This window comes from Grampus griseus, assembly GCF_964374135.1.
Source record: "Grampus griseus genome assembly, chromosome: 1".
Lineage (NCBI taxonomy): Eukaryota > Metazoa > Chordata > Mammalia > Artiodactyla > Delphinidae > Grampus > Grampus griseus.
Window position 1 is genome coordinate 82,423,197 of NC_139017.1, and position 24,136 is coordinate 82,447,332.

General features: G+C 35.5%; 1 protein-coding gene across 2 annotated transcripts in view; it reads right to left on the bottom strand.

The window, feature by feature from the left end:
• The window catches only part of SYCP1 (synaptonemal complex protein 1), a gene marked incomplete at both ends in the record, with an annotated part of 158,173 nt that overhangs the window by 72,103 nt on the left and 61,934 nt on the right, over positions 1–24,136 (bottom strand). For both annotated transcript variants that reach the window (XM_082662438.1, XM_082662437.1), the window contains 4 exons: positions 1,559–1,629; positions 2,341–2,458; positions 3,873–3,976; positions 4,778–4,882. In XM_082662438.1, the coding sequence (XP_082518564.1) occupies positions 1,559–1,629; positions 2,341–2,458; positions 3,873–3,976; positions 4,778–4,882 (398 nt within the window). The remainder of the gene's footprint in view (positions 1–1,558; positions 1,630–2,340; positions 2,459–3,872; positions 3,977–4,777; positions 4,883–24,136) is intronic.

Below are 24,136 nucleotides of genomic sequence, written 5' to 3' on the forward strand. Positions count from 1 at the left end.
AGATGACTTTCCAAATATGGAAAATAGTAACAGTTAAGTGCCAGGCACTGTGCTCAGCACTTTATTCACATTTCCTCATGTAATCCCCAGACAGTCCTATGAGGGAGATATATTAGGTCTAAGGAAATATCAAATAATTTACAATTGCTAAGTTTTAATGACCACATTCTTTAATCAAACAAGTCAAAACTTAATACATCAGAATGTGAGTACAAACAAGAGCCCCCTAATATTTGGAAAGCATCTAAATTACTAATGGATTAAAAGGAAACTTAAAATACAAAAACAGATTATTTAGAAAATAATAAACATGAAAACACTGCATATCAAAAAGCAGGTCACAGATCTACAGTAGTGTTAGAAAGTAAATTGATACCTTGAAATGTTTTTCAGTATTTGAAAAAGAGAAAGATAAACCAAATATCAATATATTGATTTTTAAATATATCAATTTTTAAAGTAACTAAAGAAAATATTAATATTTGATTGCAGGCAGGAAAAAGATTTGTAAGTAAAAAAGCAATGGGAAAAAATTTCAAAAGGAAAGAATTCGATTTAATACAAAATTCTTTAAAAAAACTTCTGTATAACAAAAAAATTACCCAAAGTGAAAGGAAAACAACAGGTTAGGGGAAATATGTGCTTTAAATAAAATAACATAAAGGATTAATATGTTTTTTAAAGCTTAAATGAGTAAGAAAATAATCAAGATATCAAAATATTAGTGGGCAACAGGCATAAGCAATTTACAGAGAAGAAACTCTAGCAAACACACACGAAAAATTCCAAAGCTTACCCAAAACATGAAAATTATAAATAATATAAAATTTATAAAATTATAAATCATAAGAACTATGAGTTGTTTCTACCTGTTATATTATCAAATAAATTAATGATAATACCCAAAAGTAATTAAAACATTTGGAACCAGCATTTTCATAAAATATTGGTTGTATTGCATGGTTTACAACTGATAAAACCTATTAGAAACCATTGGTCTATAAAAAGTAATTGAAATAATTATTCCTATGACTCAATAAATTCACACTGGAAATTTATCCTATAAGAAAAAAATCTCTATGTCCCAAAATGTTTACTACAGTATTCTTTATGATAGTGAAAAACTGGAAAATGTAAATATCCAAATTAAAATATTGTTATATCCACTTGACTGACTGGCATACAAGCATTAAAATAGATGATTGTGAAAACAACTAGAAACATAGATAATGCTTAAAGTAATATTAAATTTTTTAAATACCTCTTCTAAATTTTCTGGCATATGACTAGTATACTTTCTTAAATAAATATTAAATATTAGAAAGTTTATGATAATTTAAAATTAATTTCTACATCTAATATCACTATTTCAAGCTAAGTATAAAATAGACATTATTACAATTTTATTTTTAAGCAGGATTGCAAAGCAATGATTTAAGTCTAATTTTTTATTTTATACTATATTCAACATAAGATTAATGTAAATTAACTACAACAAGTTAATAGAAAAGAAATACTATTTTGGGCCAGTCAAAAAAGGCCAATGCATTAGTCTTGCCTCAATTGTGTTTCTGTCTCTTCCAGATTTTCTATTTGTTTCAACATCCTTTCTTCTTCCTTTTTGCTGTTCTAAAGAAATAATCAGTGCGGTTTATATTAATTATTTTGTTTCAACAAAACTAAAATTGAAATTAATACTCAAGACCTTTATCTGTCTTAAAATTCATTTAGTTATATATAAAGCAAGAGAATGGGTTATTTAACTTATACAGTTCCACACTAGTTTTCCAGCCTTACTCTATTCCCCTAATAATCTCTATATTAGTAGCTAAAAAACTAGTCTTACTTGCTGTTTCCCAGTGATACTTTGAGACTTGTGTCCTTTGTTCGTATTGTTATGGCTTCAAGGAATGCTTTTCCACTCATTGCTACCGACTGAACTGATAATTATTCATGTTTTTAAGGTAAAAATCAATGCTGTATTCTCTCTGAAGCCTTCTCTTTCTCTTTCCCCAAGGCAGAAGTGATCCTGTGAACTATGATAACACTTTGTCCCCCAAACAATACATATGATATACTATTTTAAGCTATTTGAGCATTTATTTTTTTATTGAGTCATAAACTAAAGAGGAATATTTTATTCATCATTGTATGCATATTATTACTACCTCAGTATGCATATTTTTCTTCTAAAACAAAGTATTTCGAAGAAAAAGATAATCAGATAATCTAAAATAATCAGACTTTTAAAGCTGGAAGAAACTTTAGAGGTAATCTATTCTAACCCCTTAACTTTACAGTAAGAAAACTAAGTCACTGGGACTTTCTTTTTCAACTCACATTAATATCTTCTTGCTGTTTCTTTAATTCTAGGGCCATATCCCTTGTTTCTTGTGCTAGGTCTTTGTTTTCCAGTGAAAGCCTTTTGCAGCTTGCAGTTAGTTCAGTATTCTTAAGCCTGTTTTTTAAAAAACATGTCATACCAAAATATTTACATATAAAATTATATGATGTGGAATTTTATCCAAAATAATCTTAGGGGAAAGAAAGGAAGGGCTGGGGCTACAAATGAAATAAGATTGGCCATTAGTTAAAAATTTTTGAAGCTTGGTGATAGGTATATGCTGGTTCATTACAATATTCCCTCTTAACGTTGTATATATTTGAAAATTTTCTATAGTAAGTTTTTCAAGATGTTACATATTTCCTTGCATATTCTCCATACCACTTCCCCGTTTATCTTTCACAAATTTTGAAAAGTATTTATCTTTTCAAATAATATTTTCTTTCTAGTAGACTGTCTCTTAGAAACTGTTTCAAATTTCTGATGATTTAATAGCACATGAGACATTAACTATTTTTAATTAAAATATTTTCATTAAAATAAATAAAACTTTGTGCACATGCACAACACTTAAACTGCTCTTACAAGGTTTCAAATATTCTACATTGGAAGAGAGATTACTGCTGTTACTGGTTGCAGCCAGGATCAATTTTAAATGAGGGAAGGGGAGTGTGTGGCTGGCTCTATGGAATGATTTCAGAAGCACCTTTTATCTACTACTTACTGATACTGGAAACTCATCAAAGAGTTTTAATTAAAAAATGAAAAGTTGAAAAAGCAAATATACCAAGGATAACACAAATTTATATTAATCAGTTCATTCATTAAAAGGAATTTTGGTTAATAGATGAATATTACCCAGAGCCCCTACAAAAGTACTGTTGAAAAGGTACCAGAAAGCTGAGAATGGGAGTTGAAAGAGAAGTGACAAGATGCTGAGTAAATTACTTATTTCTCATTTTTATCTAGAGTTGAGAAGCAACCAGAAAGCAAAAATCATGCTCACCACTAGATTGCCTGCTTCAGTTTAGTTCTCCCTGAGTAACAACACAACAATCATTTCCTCCCACTTTCTCTAGAAATTAAATTTACTAAGTAGGTGAAACAACTAAATATTATGTTTGGACAATGTGAGAAATGAATTTATATTTTGTCAGTTCATCAATACAAACCTATGTAGTAATTTAGTAAAACAATCAAAATAACTAGTTACAACTACAAATGATTATTTTTATGAGGAGCTAAATAATCTCCAAGAAAAGAACATATCGCTCTTCTAATGCAGTTCTCAAGTTTGTGATATATACTCTTCTTATGTCAATAATACGTACCTCCTTTAACAATGAAATTGACACATTATTTTGATCTTTAATCAGAAATAAAACACAACTTTAAGCCTATTCAAAAAAGTATTACACATAATTTACTAATTTAGTATTACCTACTTCGGAAAGTAGTTAATACTTTACAGTATTACAGAAAGCTTAGGAATTGAATACATAAGCTACTTTATAGATAGAAAACATACTTCTCATTTTCAAGCTCAGTTTTCAGCTCTTTAACCTGTTTTGAATAATGCTGTTCACTTGTTGCAATGGCAGTTAACTGTATTTCCAAATCATGTACTTTTTTCTGGAAAATAAACATGTATTATCACAGCAAATGTTTTTACAGTTTTCTCACTTAAAAAGTATGGTCACTCCATGTAAGCAAGTTATATCTTTGGCAAAAATATGTCAAATTTTTAAAATTTAAATTGATTCAATGCCATAGTCATTATAATTTTAAAACAATGAGCAATGACAAATGCAATACTATAAGTAAATTCCATCTTGATATTCTGAAGCTCAACCAGTAAAATTATATTTACATATTATAAAATACTATTGTCAATTTTATACTACCAAGTAATTAATTTCAATTAAAATGTCACATTTTTAAGAAGAAATGCATTAATGAAATCAGGCAGTACTTGAAAAACTAAGCTGTTCTTACTATATTAGAAAGACAATTACAATGTAATACTGTAATAGACTGAAAACATACTTTTTAAAAATAAAAGACATTCTAAAATTATAACATGAGCACTATAAAAACTACTGTAAGCTAAGAACTTAATAAAGGCTAAAATTTAAATGTATCAATTAAGAAATACTCAAGACATCAAGAAATGTAATTGTTATAAGCCATGGCATTATGTATACTATTGGTATCTAAAATGTTGACCTTTCTCTTCCTCATTATAATATGCAGGTTCTCTAAATGTGCTTTAAATCAATTGTTAGCATACTAAATGTAGCAGGAACGCATCTTCCAGAGGAATTTTGTGAAGCAATCTTGCACAAATCTAACAGCCACACCATAATCTACAATGTAAATCTGTATCCTACTAACAAAACACTTGAAAAAAAAATGTATCCTTTTTAAACAAACCTCTCTGGTTTTGAGAAGCCCTGTTAGTTCTTGTTCTGCTCCTTTTAATTCTTCAGCAATCTTCTCAAATTGTTTCTTCTCATCTAAAAGCTTTTGGTTTTCTGCCTATTTAAGGACATTAACAAATCATGACAATCAAAGCACACACACATTCAAGATAATCAAGCTGCTCAAACAGAGTTGTGAAGAGAATTATGAATTTCTCTTTGGCTCAAATTTTTAAAAAAGAGAAAACAAGTCATTAAGTAAATTCCCAAACTAAATATGATAACAGAGGATTTAATGGGCAGAGCCCTGGAATTTTTTATTAAAAAAAAATAAGTCATACAGGTCACTGAATTCAAACCTCACCTTATGCATAAATCACTTTAATTTATTAGCACTTATTACTTAACTCACTATTCTATCAACCCAGTTTGTACTTACATTTTACTAAAATGCTCTTCCTGTAACTTTCATGCAATGGTCATTGTTCTGTGTTCCTTAATCACAAAGTCTAATTCCTCTTTTCACATGATAGCTGAGAAATATTTGAAGAGCTATCATCACTCCTGAACTTTTCTCTTAGCTACCCTAAAATTTCTAATTATTTTTATTATATATTCCTATGGAATGGTTTTATATTGCCTCATTCCTTCAGGATGGGCTCACTTTGTCAACATACCATTCTAAATGAGGTGTCAAGAATTTAATTCAATGTTCTAGACAACCATGGGTCAGCAAACTACAGCTCACAGATCAAACCCAGCCACTGCCTGTTTTTAATAATTCTTTACCATAATATAGCCAACCTAGTTGTTTATATATTATCTATGCCTGTCTTGCCCTGTAACAGCAAAGTTGAATAGCTGCAGCAGAGACCATATGGCCCGCAAAGCCTAAAAACTTACTATTGGCCTTTCACATAAAAATTTTGTCAACCCCTGCTCTAGACAAGTCCTATACAACAAAACTTTCTGCAACAATAGGAACATTTTCCATCCTGTCCAATATGGTAGCTATTAGTCCTTCAAATGTGGGCCACTGGAGCTTAGAAACTGACTTGTTAATTTGATTTATTTTAATTAATTTAAATATAACACATTTGGCCAGTGGCTACCATACTGGTTAGCATAGCTCTAGCTACTGAGTAAAACAAACTATAATCTAACCATTAACTCTTTAGTTATGAGTGCTTAATTTCTATTACTTCTTCCTGTTATCCAACAGAGCATAAGATTATGAATTCAATTTTTATTTTGTTTACTTAAGCATGAGATTATAATAATTTTATTAAAGCCTTGCCAATAAGAGGTCTGAGATTAAAAACTATAAAATCCACTAATTGCAGTTATAGATTTTGAATTTTACCTATAAGCAATGTAGAGCTATTGAAAGTTTTGATATAGCAATATAACATGATCATATTTGTGATTTAAAAAAGATAACTATAGAAATAGTACATAGGAAGACCCAATTATAATCAGGTATATATCTATACATATATAGATATGTACAAATATCTACAAATATAAAGACTCAAAGATATGCCATGTAAACAATAAACATAAGAAAACTAATGGCCATAATAATATCAGTTAAAACAGACTTCAAAATGAGACAGTATTATCAGAGATAAAGACAGGCATTCAATCATGACCAAAGAGTCAATTCAGCTGGAAGAGATAATAGTTATATATAAATGTAAAACCTTTAACTGAAATTCAAAATACACAAGGCAAACATTGACAGAATTAGAGAGAAACAGACAATTACAAAATCAAAGTAAGGGATTTTAATACCCATCTTTCAGTACACAATAGAACTGGACAAAAATCAATCAAAACCAAAAGAGTTTTCACAATACCATCAACCAACTGTACCTAATTGACATTTATAGAACGTTCCACCTAACAATAGCAGAGGAAATATTCTTTTCAAGTGCACATGGAGCATTCACTCAGATATACGAGATCATGATTTCTAAAACAAACCATAACAAATTTAAGTAATAAAGTATATTATTTGACCATAATGGAATTAAGCTAGAAATGAATAACAGAAATGTAACAGCAAAATCTCCAAATACACAGAAAATAAATAACAGACTTATAAATAACCCCAGGGTCAAAGAATAAATCTCAAGAGAAATCAGAAAATAAATGAAAATGAAAATACAACATATCAAAATTTGTGGGCTAAAGCTAAAGAGGTGATTAGAGGAAATTTATAATATTAAATGTTTACATTAGAAAAGTCTCAAAAGAGCAATCTAAGTTTCCACCTTAAAAACATAGAAAAAGAGCAAATACACACAAAGCAAACAGAAGGAAGGAATAAAGAGAAGAAATCAGTGAGATTGAAAATCAAAAACCAACAGAGAAAATCAATGAAATAGAAAGCTGGTTATTTGAAAAGATTGATAAAGTAATAAAACTCTATCAAGACTGACAAAGAAAACAAGACCACAAGACAACCCTCAGAATGGAAGAAAATATTTGCAAATAAAGCAACCGACAAAGGATTAATCTCCAAAATTTACAAGCAGCTCATGCAGCTAAATAACAAAAAACCAATAAACCCAATCCAAAAATGGGCAGAAGACCTAAACAGACATTTCTCCAAAGAAGTTATATAGATTGCCAACAAACACATGAAAGAATGCTCAACATCATTAATCATTAGAGAAATGCAAATCAAAACTACAATGAGATATCATCTCACACTGGTCAGAATGGCCATCATCAAAAAATCTAGAAATAATAAATGCTGGAGAGCGTGTGGAGAAAAGGGAACACTCTTGCACTGTTGGTGGGAATGCAAGTTGATACAGCCACTATGGAGAACAGTATGGAGGTTCCTTAAAAAACTAAAAATAGAATTACCATACGACCCAGCAATCCCACTACTGGGCATATACCCTGAGAAAACCATAATTCAAAAAGAGTCATGTACCAAAATGTTCATTGCAGCTCCATTTACAATAACCAGGAGATAGAAGCAACCTAAGTGTCCATCATTGGATGAATGGATAAAGAAGATGTGGCACATATATACAATGGAATATTACTCAGCCATAAAAAGAAATGAAATTGAGTTATTTGTAGTGAGGTGGATGGACCTAGAGTCTGTCATAGAGTGAAGTAAGTCAGAAAGAGAAAAACAAATACCGTATGCTAACACATATATATGGAATGTAAGAAAAAAAAATAGGTCATGAAGAACCTGGGGTAAGATGGGAATAACGACACAGACCTACTAAAGAATGGACTTAAGGATATGGGGAGGGGGAAGGGTAAGCTGTGACAAAGTGAGAGAGTGGCATGGACATATATACACTACCAAACATAAAATAGATAGCTAGTGGGAAGCAGCTGCATGGCACAGGGAGATCAGCTCGGTGGTTTGTGACCACCTAGAGGGGTGGGATAGGAAGGGTGAGAGGGAGAGAGATGCAAGAGGGAAGAGATATGGGAACATATGTATATGTATAACTGATTCACTTTGTTATAAAGCAGAAACTAACACACCATTGTAAAGCAATCATACTCCAATAAAGATGTTAAAAATAAAATGACTGACAAAGAAAAAAGAAGACATAAATCACCAATATCAGCAATGAAAATAAGAGTAACACTACAGACTCCAAAGACATTAAAAAAATAATTGCAGGGAGTGCTACAAACAACTCCATGCACAGACAGTCGACAAAGTTAATGAAATGGGTTAATTCCTTAAAAACCACAAACTACCAAAATCACCCAAGATAAAGCAAGTAACTTGAATAATTCTATAGAAAAAATAAATAAAATTCATAGTTAAAAATCTTGCCAAAAAGCAATCTCTAGGTCCACATGATTTCTCTGGAGAATTCTACCAAACATTTAAAAAAGAAATAATACTAATTCTATATAATCTCTTCCAGAAAATGGAAATGAAAGAAATGATTCCCAACTCATTTTATGAGGCCAGCATTAGCCTGGTTCCAAAACCAGTGAAAGACAGTCCAAGAAAACTATAGGCCAATAACTCTCATGAACACGAAAACAAAAATCCTCAACTAAATATTAACAAAAAAATTCAACAATACAGAAAAAGAATAATACAGGCATATCTCAGAGATATTGTGGGTTCATTACAGAATACTGCAATAAAGCAAATATCACAATAAAGCAAGGCACAGGAACTTTCTGTGCACATAAAAGTTATGTTTACACTATTCTTGGTTTATTAAGTGTTCAATAGCATTATGTCTAAAAACAACAATGTACATACTTTAATTTAAAAATACTTCGGAACTTCCCTGATGGAGCAGTGGTTAAGAATCCACCTGCCAAAGCAGGCGACATGGGTTCAAGCCCTGGTCCGGGAACATCCCACATGCCACGGAGCAACTAAGCCCGTATGCCACAACTACTGAGCCTGTGCTCTAGAGCTCATGAGCCACAACTACTGAGCCCACTTGCCACAACTACAGAAATCCACACACCTAGAGCCCATGCTCTGCCACAAGAGAAGTCACCTCAATGAGAAGCCCGTGCACCACAACAAAGAGTAGCCCCACTCGCTGCAACTAGAGAAAGCCCGTGCACAGCAATGAAGACGCAATGCAGCCAAAAAGAAATAAATAAATAAAGTTTTTTAAAAATACTTCATTGCTAAATAAACCCAGACACCTACGGTCAATTAACCTTTGACTAAGGAGGCAAAAATATACAATGGGAAAAGTCTCTTCAGCAAGTGGTGTTGGGAATGTTGGACAGCTGCATGTAAATCAGTGAAGTTAGTATGCTAACACATATATATGGAATTTATGAAAAAAATATATCATGAAGAACGTAGGGGTAAGACAGAAATAAAGACACAGACCTACTAGAGAATGGACTTGAGGATATGGGGAGGGGGAAGGGCAAGCTGTGACAAAGTGAGAGAGTGGCATGGACATATATACACTACCAAACGTAAAATAGATAGCTAGTGGGAAGCAGCCGCATAGCACAGGGAGATAGCTCGGTGCTTTGTGACCACCTAGAGGGGTGGGATAGGGAGGGTGGGAGGGAGGGAGACGCAAGAGGGAAGAGATATGGGAACATAGGTATATGTATAACTGATTCACTTTGTTATAAAGCAGAAACTAACACACCATTGTAAAGAAATTATACTCCAATAAAGATGTTAAAAAAATAAAAAAGAATACACCCTCTCACCACACTCAAAAATAAACTCAAAATGGCTTAAAGACTTAAACATAAGACATGACACCACAAAACTCCTATAACAGATCACAGGCAAAACATTCTCTGACATAAATCATACCAATTTTTTCTTAGGTCAGTCTCCCAAGGCAATAGAAATGAAAACAAAAATAAATAAGTGGGACCTAATCAAACTTACAAGCTTTTGCACAGCAAAGGAAACCATAAACAAAACAAAAAGACAACCTACAGAATTGGAAAAAATAATTGCAAACGATGTGACCAACAAGGGCTTAATTTCCAAAATATACAAACAGCTCATACAACAACAATAAAGAAACAAACAACCCAATCGAAAAATGGGCAGAAGACCTAAAGAGACATTTCTCCAAAGAAGATATACAGATGGCCAATAGACACATGAAAAGATGATCAACATCGCTAATTATTAGAGAAATGCAAATCAAAGCTATAATGAGGTACCACCTCACGCCAGTCAGAATGGCATCATTAAAAAGTCTACAGATAACAAATGCTGGAGACAGTGTGGAGAAAAGGGAGCCCTCCTACACTGTTGGTGGGAATATAAGTTGGTGCAGCCACTGTGGAGAACAGTATGGAGGTTTTCTCAGAAAACTAAAAATAGAATTACCATAGGATCCAGCAAGCCCACTCCTGGGCATCTATCCAGACAAAACTATAATTCAAAAAGATATATGTACCCCTATGTTCATAGCAGCATTATTCACAATAGCCAAGACATGGAAACAACCTAAATGTCCATCGACAGATAGATGGATAAAGAAGATGTGGTATATATATACAATGGAATACTACTCAGGCATAAAACCAAACAAAATAATGCCATTTGCAGCAACATGGATGAACCTAGAGATTACCATACAAAGTGAAGTAAGTCAGAAAGAGAAAGACAAATACCATGTGATATCACTTATATATGGAATCTAAAATATGACACCAATGAACCTACCTAAGAAACAAAAACGGAGTCATGGTTATAGAGAATAGACTGGTGGTTGCCAGGGGTAGGTGGGTGGGAGAGGGAAAAAAAATACTTCATTGCTAAAAAAATGCTAACCATCATTACATTATTTGTAATCTTTCTGCACTAGTAACAAAGATCACTGATCACAGATCACTGTAACAAATATAATAATAATGAAAAAGTTTGAAATACCATGAGAATTACCAAAAAGTGACACCAAGACACAGAGTGAGCAAATGCTGTTGGAAAAATAGTGCCAATATACTTGCTTGAGGCAGCATTGCCACAAACCTTCAATTTACAGAAAATGCAATTATCTGCAGTGAAGTGCAATAAAACGAAGTATGCCTATACACCACACCAAGTGAGATTTTTCCCAGGAATACAAGGCTGGTTCAATGTTTGGAAATTAATCAATGTAAAACACCATATTAATAGTCTAAAGAAGAAAAACCACATGATCATATCAAATGACACGTAAAAATAATTTGACAAAATTCAACACAGATTCATAGTAAAAATTCTCAACAAACTAGGAATACATGGGAAAGTCAACAAAAAACCTATAATTAACATTATAGTTAATAGTTAAACACTAAATGTTTTTCCCTTAAGATCAGGACATCAAAGATGTACACAATCATCACTCCTATTCAATATCACATTGGAAGTATGGAAGAATAAAAAAATACACAAAATAATTCATCTTTAATAAATAAATAAATATTTTGTGGAAAAGGTTGGGGGTGTGGCCAAGATGGCACAGTAGGAAGACCTTGTGCTCACCTCCCCCTATCAGCATACCAGAATTAAACTATTTACACAGAAACTGTTGATGAGAAAGACCAGAAGACTAGAGAAAAGTTCTTCTACAACTAAAGAAATAAAAAAGGAACCACAATGAGATGGGTAGGAGGGGCAGATATGTGGTATAGTCAAGACCCATACCCCCAGGGTGGGCAACCCACAAACAGAAGAATAATTGAAATTGCAGAGATTCTCCCCAAAGAGCACGGAGTCCAAGTCCCACACTGGGCTCCCAGGCTAGGGTCCCTGCACCAGAAGATGAGTCCCCAAAACACCTGCCTTTGAAGGCCAGTGGGATTTACTTTCAGGAGAGCCAAACGGCTATGGGAAATCGAGATTCCACTTTTAAAGAGTGCACACAAAATCTCACATGCTCTGGGACCCAGGGAAAGAAACAGTAATTTGAAAGGAGCCTGCATCAGACCCACCTGCTGACACCAGAGAGCCTCCTAGAGAGGCATGAGGCAAGTGGAGCCCACCCTGGGAACACAGACACTGGCAGCAGCCAATTTTTGGAGCTCGTTCTACTACGAGGACACTTGTGCTGGCAAGCAACATTCTGGAATTCTCCCCCTCTAGCTTATTAGTGCCAAGACCCAGTCTGCCTCAACAGCCTGAAGACTCTAATACTGGGAACCTCAAGCCAAGCAACTAGCCAGATACAGCCCCACCCACCAACAGGTCAACTTCCTTAAGAGCCCCAAAGCCCACAGCCAACCCAAGACATGGTCCTATCCACGAGAAGGCAAAGGACTCGGCCCCACACATCAGTGCACCAGCAGCAGCCCTGGAACCACCAGGGCCCTACAATCAGAGATCTCAGGAACCAGCTCTACCCACCAGTGAGCCAGCACAAACACGAGGACCCAGCCTCACCCACCAGTTGGTGAGCACAAACCCCAGGATCCCTTGGGCTCCCACCCTTCCCACCAGTGGGTGAACAACAGGCACAGGACCACTGCAGCCACACAGCCTGCCTTGTCAAAAAACAGTCCACGTACCAGGAGGCTGGCACCAGTCTCAGGACCCCCAGGCCCTGAACCTGCCCACCTGCAGGCCAATACCAGTTCTGAGATGCCTTGGACCCCCTCAGCCAGCCATCCAATTATCCAGCCCCACCAACCTTCAGGCTGACAACAGCTCTGGGATACCCCGGACCCCAGAGCCAGTAGTGTCAGGAATCAGCCATGCCCACCAGCAGGCCGATACTAGATGCAAGACCCCAGCAATACAACTACTCATCCCAGAACCCAGCTCTGCCCACCCATAGGTCAGCACTAGCCCTAGGATCTCCTGAGGCTCCACAGCCAGCCACCTTGTGACCCAGCCCCACCCATCAGTGGGCAGCAGCCTCCACACAAGGCAGGGCCTGGCAACCAACTGGACCGGGGCCACCCACACCTGTAAGACCACCCAAAGTAGGCAGCCCACCACAACAGAAGGAAAAACATGGCCCACATAGGGGGCACCCCTAAAGCATATAGTTCTGATGACCAGAGGAAAATATGTGGCTGGGACACATAGGATGTCTCCTATAAAGGGCCACATCTCAAAGGTCAGGAAATATAACCAACCTTCTAAATACATAGAAATAAAAACAGCAAATTAGGCAAAATGAGGCAACAGAGGAATATGTTCTAAATGTAGGAACAACAAAGTGAAGTGGAGATAAGAATCTACCCAAAAGAGTTCAGGGTAATGATTGAAAAATGCTCAAAGAACATGGGAGAAAATTGGATGAACAGGGGGGAAGTTAGAAGTTTTTAACAAAAAGTTAGAAAATATAAAGAAGACCCAAACAGAGATGAAGAATACAATAACTGAAATTTTAAAAATACACTAGAAGAAATCAACAGTAGATTAGACAATACAGAGGAATGGATCAGTGAGCTGGAAGACAGAGTAGTGAAAATTACTGAAGATGAACAGAAAAAAGAATAAGAAGAAATGAGGACAGTTTAAGAGACTTCCATGACAACATCAAGAGTATTAACATCTGCATTATAGAGGGCCCAGAAGAACAGAGAGAGAAAAGGCCAGAGGACATATTTGAAGACATAATAGCAGAAAACTTCCCTAACCTGGGAAAGGAAACAGACATCAAGGTTCAGAAAGAACAAAGAGTCCCAAACAGGGCCACACCAAGACACACTGTAACTTAAATAGCAAAAATTAAAGATAAAGAGAGAATATTAACAGCAGCAATGGAAAAGAAGTTATGCACATGAGAACTCCCAAAAGGCTATCAGCTGACTTTTCTGCAGAAACTCCACAGCCCAGAAGGGAGTGGCATGATATATTTAAACTGGTGAAAGGGAAAAACTTAACAACCAAGAATACTCTACCTGGCAAGGCTTTCACTCAGATTTGATAAAGAGATCAAAAGTTTTACAGAAAAGAAAAGCTAAAAGAGTTCAGCACCACCAAACCAGCTCATGTACAAAGCTAGTAGAAAGGTTAAAAGACAAAAGTAATAAAATCAACTTTATCTGCCATAAGTAGTTAAGGGATACACAAAACAAAAAGATGAAAAGTATGATGTCAAAAATAGTAATCATGGAGAGAAGGGAGTAAAAATGCAGGGTTGTTAAAATGCATTTGAATTTAAGACATTAAAAACTTAATCAGATAGATAGATAGATAGATAGACTGCTGTATATAAACCTCATAGTAACCACAAGTCAAAAATCTATTATAGATACATACACACAAAATAGAAACGAACCCAAACATAACACTAAAGATAGCCATCAAATCATAAAGGAAGAGAGCAAAAAAGAACTACAAAAACAACTCAAGGAGGGGACCAAGATGGTGGAGTAGGAGGATATGGAACTTACCTTTCCCCACAAATACGTTAAAAATACATCTATACATGGAACAATTCTCATGGAAAACTGGAAACTGACAGAGGAACTCCTATACAACCAGGGATGCAAGAATGATTCCCATGTAATCAGGTAGGACAGGAAGAAAAGCATCAAGTTGGGACCTGTGCCCCTGGGAGGGGACTAAGAAGAAAAGGGAAATTGCATGGGGGGACACTCACTGTGGGGAGTAAGTGGGTTGAGCCACAGACTGGGTATCCCAGTCCTGAGGTATTACATAGAGGAGACAAGCCCCTTTGGCTATTTGGAGAACTGCTGGGACAGAGAGAAAGGCTGGAGGTGTCTAGACTCTACTTGTGAGGAGTGAGTGGGTGCTGGCTTGCCACCAGGCAGGGCAGGGAGAGGTCTGCCCTAGAGGCTAGCACCTTGAGCACTCCCCAGTCCAAGCTGAGTGAACACCTTGGCCCCACTCACTCCATGCAACATCTTGGCACTGGATCTAGGAAAGCCAGGTCCTGGGAAAAGACTCGATCTAGGAATGCAGAGGCGGCCCAAGAGCCTGGGGTGTGGTCCAGGTAGGGTGGCGGCAGCCATTGTTGGTGCTTCCTCAAACAGTGCCACAGAAGTAGCCCAGGCTTCTGATGGCAGCACAGCCACTTCAATTCCTGCAACCATAATGTCACTATCTCCAGTGTCAATCAAGGTAATTCTCCGGCCCTGCCCACTCCATGCCATAACCTTGCACTAGATCTGGGACAATGACAACAGGGGAAAAGACGTGACCTTGGGCTGAGTGAGTGGAGCCACAGACACATATGCAGGTAGCGGACTGGACCTCTGTTAGCCCACGAGCCCCACTTTCTATACAGCATTCCCCTCCTTTGGGGCAAAGGATCCAGCACGAGGAGAAGGAAAAAATACACACTTAAGGGAACACAGCCAGCTCTATCCCAACCCTCAGGGCATCCACTCCTGCAACTTAGGAACTGAAAGGGTGGGGATTGCCACTGAGCAGAGAAGAAGTCACACCTCACACCCTGTGCAGGCTTTAGCTCCTCAAACACCAGCCACATACCCTATCAAGGTGATAGTGGCCGGCACACCCTGGGGAAAGATGTGACTGGTCTCCACACCAAATCCAGCCCTTACACTAAAAACACTGGGCACATGCGGTCTACACAGGAATGCTCCCACATAAAAACACCCCTTCAAGACCACAGTAGATAACTGTTTCACCTAAATTCATAGAGACAGAAAAAGTTAAGTAAAATGAAAAGGCAGAGGAACAACTCATAATTGAAAGAGCAAGAGAAATCCCCTGAAAAATAATGAAACAGAGATAATCAGTACAACACACAAGTTCAAAACGTTGGTAATGAAAACACTAAATTAAGAAAGAGAATAGATCTAAACATTTTAACAAGGAACTAGAAATTATACAGAAGATCTAATCAAAAATAGAACATTCAATTTCTGATAAAAAGCACTCTAGAGGTAATGACTCACAGACTAAATGACACAAAAGAATTCATAAGTGATCTGGAAGGTGGAAAAATGTAAATCACCCAATCAGAATGGCAGACAAAGATAAATGAAAATTAATGGTGAAAGCAACATACAAGGTCTATGGGATAATATAAAACACGTCAACTTCCACATTATAGGGGTCCCAGAAGGGAGAAGAGAGAGAGAAAAAGGCCGAAAATGTACTTGATGAAATTACAGCTGAAAACTTCCCTAACCTAAAGAAGGAAACAGATATTCAGGTACAGGAAGCACAGACAGTCCCAAACAAGATAAACCCAAACAGACACACACCAAGATATGTCATAATTAAAACAGCAAAAGTTAAAGAGAGAATTCTAAAGGCAGCAAGAGAAAAAGAGAGTCACGTATAAAGGAACCCGCATAAGGCTATCAGCCGATTTTTCTACACTAACATTGCAGACCAAAAGGGACTGGCATGATATATTCAAAGTCATGAAAAGGAAAAACCTGCAAACTAGGATACTCTACTCAGCAAGACTATCATTTACAATAGAAGAGAGAAAGAATTTCACAGACAAGCGAAACTAGAAGAATTCAGCAATACTAAACCTATCCTAAAAGAAATGTTGAAGGAACTTCTCTAAATGAAAAAGAAGTAAGAATCTACAGGAAAGGGAAAATCCCAAGAGGAAAGGCAGATAAATAACAAGGATTGAAGATCACTTAAATGAGCTAGTACACATATTAAAAAACAAACAACAATTGTAAAAGCAACTATAACTACAATAAATAATAAAGGGATAAGCATGAAAATGTAAAATAGGACATCAAAATCACAAAATTGGGGGGAGGGGAGTAAAAAAATGTAGATCTTTTAGAATGTGCTTGAACTTAAATAACTATCAGTTTAAAGCAATAGATATGATTATGGTCAACATAGATGAACCCCATGGTAACCACAAATCGAAAACCTACAATAGATACACACACACACAAAAAAAAGAGAGAGAAACATAAGAATATTACAAAAGAAAATCATCAAACCACAGTGGGAAAAACAAAAAGAAGAAATAAAAAAGAAGAACTACAAAAACAACTGGAAAACAAGGAAAAAAATAACAATAAGTACATGCATATAAATAATTACACTCAATTTTAATAGACTAAATACTCCCATCAAAATATATGGTGGGTGATTGGACTAAAAAAAACAAGAGCCTTCAATATGCTAACTACAAGAGATTCACTTCAGAGTGAAATACACAGACTGAAAGTAAGCAGACGGAAAAAGATTTCATGCAAACAGAAACAAGAAAGTGGGGGTAGCAATACTCATATCAGACCAAATATGTTTTAAAACAAAGGCTATAACAAAAGATAAAGAAGAGCATCATACAATGATAAAGGTATCAATACAAGAAGAGGATTTTACACTCACTAACATATACGCACCCAATACAGGAGCACTAAACATTTAAATACTAACATACATAAAGGGGGAAACTGAAAACAATACAATGATAATAGGAGATTTTAACACTCGACTGACATCAATGGACAGATCATCCAGACAGAAAATCAATAAGGCAACAGAGGTCCTATATGACACAATAGACCAGTTGGACTTAATTGCTATGTACAGGATGCTACATCCCCAAAAAAGCAGAATACACATTCTTTTCAAGTTGACATAGAACATTCTCCAGGATAGATCACATACTACATCACAAAACAAGCCTCAACAAATTTAGGAGGACAGAAATTTTATCAAGCATCTTTTCCAATAATTGTATGAAACTAGAAATCAACTACAGAAAGAAAAATGGGAAAAGAACAACCATGTGGCAACTGAACAACATGCTACTAAAAAAAAAATGGGTCACCAATGAAATCAAAGGGAAAATCAAAATACCTTGAGGAAAATGAAAACACAACGTTCCAAAATCTATAGGATGCAGCAAAAGCAGTTCTAAGAGAGAGGTTTATAGTGATACAGGCCTTCCTCAAGAAACAAAGAAAATCAAAACAACCTAGCCTATCACCTAAAAGAATTAGAAGAAGAAAAACAAAGACAAAAGTCAGCAGACGGAAGGAAACAATAAAGATCAGAGAGGAAATAAATAAGAGACCAAAAAAAAAGAAAATATCAATAAAAACAAGAGCTGATTTTTTGACAAAATTGATAAACCTTCAGCGAGACTCACCAAGAAGATAAAAAAGAGGACCCAAACAAACAACATAAGAAATGAAAGAGGAAAAATAACAGCCAATACCACAGAGATACAAAAAGTCATGAGAATATTATCAGCAATTATATGCCAATAAACTGAAGAACCTAGAAGAAATGGACACATTCCTAGAAACATACAGCCTGCCAGGACTGAGTCAAGAAGAAACAGACAATTGAAACAGACTGCTAACTAAAAGCGAAATTGAATCTGTAATAAAACTCCCAGCAAACAAAAGTCCAGAACAGGATAAATTCACAGGATAATTCTACTAAACATATAGAGAAGAGCTAAGACCTATCCTTCTCAAACTATTCCCCCAAACTGAAGAGGAAACACTCCCAAATTCGTTCCACAGGGCCACTGTTACCCTGATACCAAAATCAGACAAAGACACTACAAAAAGAGAAAATATATTTTATGAATATATATGTAAAAATCCTCAACAAAATATTAGCAAACCAAATTCAACAATACATAAAAAGATCATGCACTATGATCAAGTTGGATTTATTCCAGGGCCACAAGGCTGGTTCAACATATGCAAGTCAATCAATGTGATACACCACATTAACGGAAGGAAAGACAAAAAACCCCATGATCATTCCAACAGATGCAGAAAAAAATGTTTAACAAAATTCATCATCCATTCGCAATAAAAGCTCTCATCAAAGTTGGTACAGAGTAAACATATCTCAATATAATAAAGGCCATTTATGAAAAACCCACAGCCAAAGTAATATTCAACAGTGAAAAGCTGAAAGACTTCCCACCAAATTCAGGAACTAGACAAGAATGCTCACTCTCACCACATCTATTTAACATAGTATTGAAAGTTCTACTCACAGCAATCAGACAAGAAGGAAAAACAAGTATCAAAATTGGAAGGAAAGGGGTACAACTGTTACTGTTTGCAGATTACATGATACTCTATACAAAGTATCCTAAAGCCTCCACCCAAAAACTATTAGAACTAAGAGATGAATTCAACAAGATTGTAGAATACAAGATTAAGCTGTACTAAAGATGCTACCAAAAAACTACTTGAGCTCATCAATGAATTTGGTGAAGTTGCAGGACACAAAATTAATACACAGAAATCTGTTGCATTTCTATACACTAATAATAAAATATCAAAAAGAGAGAGCAAAAAAAAATCCCATTTAAAATTTCATCAGAAAAATAAAATACCTAAGAATAACCTTAAACAACGAGGTGAAAACTCTGCAAACTATAAAACACTGATGAAGGAAATAGGAGATGATTCAAAGAAATGGAAAGATATCTTGTGCTCTTGGATTGGAATAATTAATATTATTAATATGGCCATACCACCCAAAGCAATCTACAAATTTAATGCAATCCCTATCAAAATATCCATGACATTTTTCACAGAACTAGGACAAATAATCCTAAAATACATATAGAACCACAAAAGACCATGAGTTGCCAAAGCAATCCTAAAAAATAAAACAACAAAGCTGGAGGTATAATCCTCAGAGACTTCAGACTATACTACAAAGCTGCAGTAATCAAGGCAGTATGGTACTGGTACAAAACCAGACACAAAGATGAATAGAACAAAATAGAACCCAGAAATAAATCCGCACACCTATTGTCAATTAATCTACGACAAAGGGGGCAAGAATGTACAATGGAGAAAAGACAGTCTCTTTGGTGCTGGGAAAACTGGACAGCTACATGTAAAAGAATGAAATCAAAACATTCTCTAACACCATATATAAAAATAACACAAAATGGATTAAAAACCTAAATGTAAGACTGGAAACCATAAAACTCCTAGAGGAAAACATAGGCAGAACACTCTTTAACATAAATCATAGCAATATCTTCTTGGATCAGTCTCCTAAGGCAAAAGAAATAAAAGCAAAAATAAATAATGGGACCCTATTAAACTTAAAAGCTTTTGCACAGTAAAGGAAACCATCGACAAAACAAAAAGACAACCTACAAAATAGGAGAAAATATTCGCAAATGATATGACTGACAAGGAGGTTTTTTTTGTTTGTTTGTTTGTGGTACGCGGGCCTCTCACTGCTGTGGCCTCTCCTGTTGCAGAGCACAGGCTCCGGACGCGCAGGCTCAGCAGACATGGATCATGGACCCAGCCACTCTGCGGCATGTGGGATCCTCCCGGACCGGGGCACAAACCCATGTCCCCTGCATCAGCAGGTGGATTCTCAACCACTGCACCACCAGGGAAGCCCAGACAAGGAGTTTTAATATTTAAAATACAAAAACAGCTCATACAACTCAATATCAAAAACAACCAATCCAATCAGAAAATGGACAGAAGACTTGTAGAGATATTTTTCCAAAGAAGATACACAAATGGCAAACAGGCACATAAAAAGATGCTCAACGTCACTAATTATTAGAGAAATGCAAATCAAAACCACAATTAAATATCACCTCACACCTCTGAGAATGGCTATCATCAAAAGTCTACATATAACAAACATTGGAGAGGATGTGGAGAAAAGGGAACCCTGGTACACTGTTGGTGGGAATGTAAATTGGTTCAGCCACTATGGAAAACAGTATAGAGATTCCTTTAAAAAACTTAGAACAGAATTACCATATGATGAAGCAATTCCACTCCTGGGCACATATCCAAAAAACCTAAAACACTAACTCAAAAAGATATACGCACCCCACTGTTCACAGAAGCACTATTTACAACAGCCAAGACACAGAAACATGGAAGCTACCCAACAGATAGTCATCAACAGATGACTGGATTAAGATGTATACACACACACACACACACACACACACACACAAAATGGAATATTGCTCAGCCATAAGAATGAATGAAATACTGCCATTTGCAGCAACATGGACGGACCTAGAGAATATTATGCTTAGTAAAATAAGTCAGAGAGAGAAATACAAATACAAATACATTATATCACATGTGGAATCTAAAAAATAATACAAATGAATGTATATGCAAAACAGAAACAGAATCACAGATGTAGAAAACAAACTTGTAGTTACCAAAGGGGAGAGGGAAGTGGGGAGGAGCAAATTAGGGATATGCGGTTAACAAATACAAACTACTTATAAATAAAATAGATATGCAACAAGAATATACTGTATAGAACACAGAATTACACCCAATACCTTTTGATAACCTATAATGGAATATAATCTGCAAAAAACCGAATCACTATGCTATACACCTGAAAATAACACAATATTGTAAATCAACTATAGTTCAAGAAAAAAAAGAGGAAGAAAGAAAGCTCTGACAGGTCTTACAAAACAATAAACCTGTCTAACTTTGAAAAATACAACAAAACCAATTTTAAAACGGCAATAAGAACATACCTATCAATAATTACTTTAAAAGAAATGGACTGGGGCTTCCCTGGTGGTGCAGTGGTTGAGAGTCTGCCTTCCGATGCAGGGGACACAGGTTCGTGCCCCGGTCCAGGAGGATCCCACGTGCCGCGAAGCGGCTGGGCCCGTGAGCCATGGCCGCTGAGCCTGCGCGTCCGGAGCCTGTGCTCCGCAACGGGAGAGGTCACAACAGTGAGAGGCCCGTGTACCACAAAAAAAAAAAAAAGGACTAATGGACTAAATTCTCCCAACAAAAGACACAGAGTGACTGAATGGACAAAAAAACAAGATGCATATATATGCTGCTTACAAGAGACTCACTTCAGATCTAAAGACATAGACTAAAAGTGAGGGCATGGAAAAAGGTATTCCATGCAAATGTAAATCAAAAGAAAGCCAGGGTAACAATACTTATATCAGACAAAGTAAAACAAAGACTGTTACAAGAGACAAAGAAGTCCATTACATAATGATTAAGGGATTAATCAAAAGGACGATATAATAATTATAAATATATATGCACCCAACATATAGAAGTACCTAAATACATAATGCAAACATTAACAGACATAAAGGGAGTAATTGACAGCAACACAATAATAGCAGGGAACTTTAACATCCCACTTACACCAATAGACAGATTATCCAGACAGAAAATCAATAAAGCACTGGCCTTAAATGACACATTACACCAAAAGGACTCAATATATCTATACAGAACATTCCATCCAAAAGCAGCAGAATAGACATTCTTTTCAAGTATACATGGAACCTTTTCCAGGATAGACCACATGCTAGGCCACAAAAAAAATCAGTAAATTTAAGAAAATTCAATTCATGTCAAGCATCTTTTCTGACCACAACACTATGAGACTAGAAATCAACTACAAAGAAAAAAACTACAAGGGAAAAAACTCCCAAACATGTGAAGGCTAAACAATATGCTACTAAACAACGAATGGATCACTGAAGGAATCAAAGAATAAATCAGAAAATACATGGTGACAAATGAAAATGAAAACACAACAATCCAAAATCTAAGCAATGCAGCAAAAGCAGTTCTAAGAGGGAGGTTTATAGTGATACAAGTCTACCTCTCAGGAAACAAGAAAAATCTCAAATAAATAGCTTAATCTTACACCCAAAGGAAGTAGAAAAAGAACACACAAAACCCAAAGTCAGTGGAAGGAAGAAAATCATAAAAATCAGAACTAAATTTTTAAAAAGAGAGACTAAGAAAACAATAGAAAAGATCAACAAAACTAAGAGCTGGTTATTTGAAAAAATAGACAAAATTGATAAACCTTAGTAAGAGACTCATCAAGAGAAAAACAGGGCCCAAATCAATAAAACCAGAAATAAAAAAGGATAAATAGAACCAACACCACAGAAATACAAAGGATCATGAGAGATTACTATGAACAATTTTACACCAATAAAATGGACAGCCTAGAAGAAAAGGACAAATTCCTAGAATTGTACAATTTTCCAAGACTGAACCAGGAAGACATAGAAAGAATAAACAGACCAATTACCAGTAATGAAATTGAATCAGTAATTTAAAAAATTTCCAACAAACAAAAGTCCAGGACCAGATGGCTTCATAGGTGAATTCTACCAAACATTTAAAGGAGAATTAACACCTATCCTTCTCAAACTATTCCAAAAAACTGCAGAGGTAGGAACTCTTCCAAACTAATCCTGCCAGGCCAGTATTATCCTATTAGCAAAACCAGTCAAAGATATCACAAAAACAAAAGATTACAGCCCAATATCATTGATGAACATAGATACAAAAATCCTCAACAAAATATTAGGAAACCAAATTCAACAATACATTAAAAGGATCATACACCATGATCAAGTGGGGTTTATTCCAGGGATGCAAGGATGGCTCAATATCTGCAAATTAATGTGATACACCACATTAACCAGATGAAGAATAAAAATTATTTGATCATCTCAATAGATGTGGAAAAAGTTTTTGACAAAATTCAATATCCATTTATGCTAAAAACTCTCCAGAAAGTGAGTATAGAGGGAATATATCTCAACATAATAAAGGTCATATATGACAAGCCCACAGCTAACATCATACTCAACAGTCAAAAGTACTTCCTTTAAAATCAGGAACAAGACAATGATGCCAACACTTGCCACTTCTACCTAACAAAGAATTGGAAATTCTAGCCACATCTATCATACAAGAAAAAGAAATAAAAGGAATCCAAATCAGAAAGGAAGAAGTAAAATTGTCACTGTTTGCATATGACATGATACTGTAAACAGAAAATCCTAAAGACGCCACCAAAAAACTACTAGAACTCATCCATGAATTTGGTAAAGTTACAGGACACAAAATTAATACACAGAAATCTGCTGCAGTTCTATATACTAACAACAAACTAACAGAAAGAGAAATTAAGAAAGCAATCCCATTTACAATCACATCAAGGAGAATA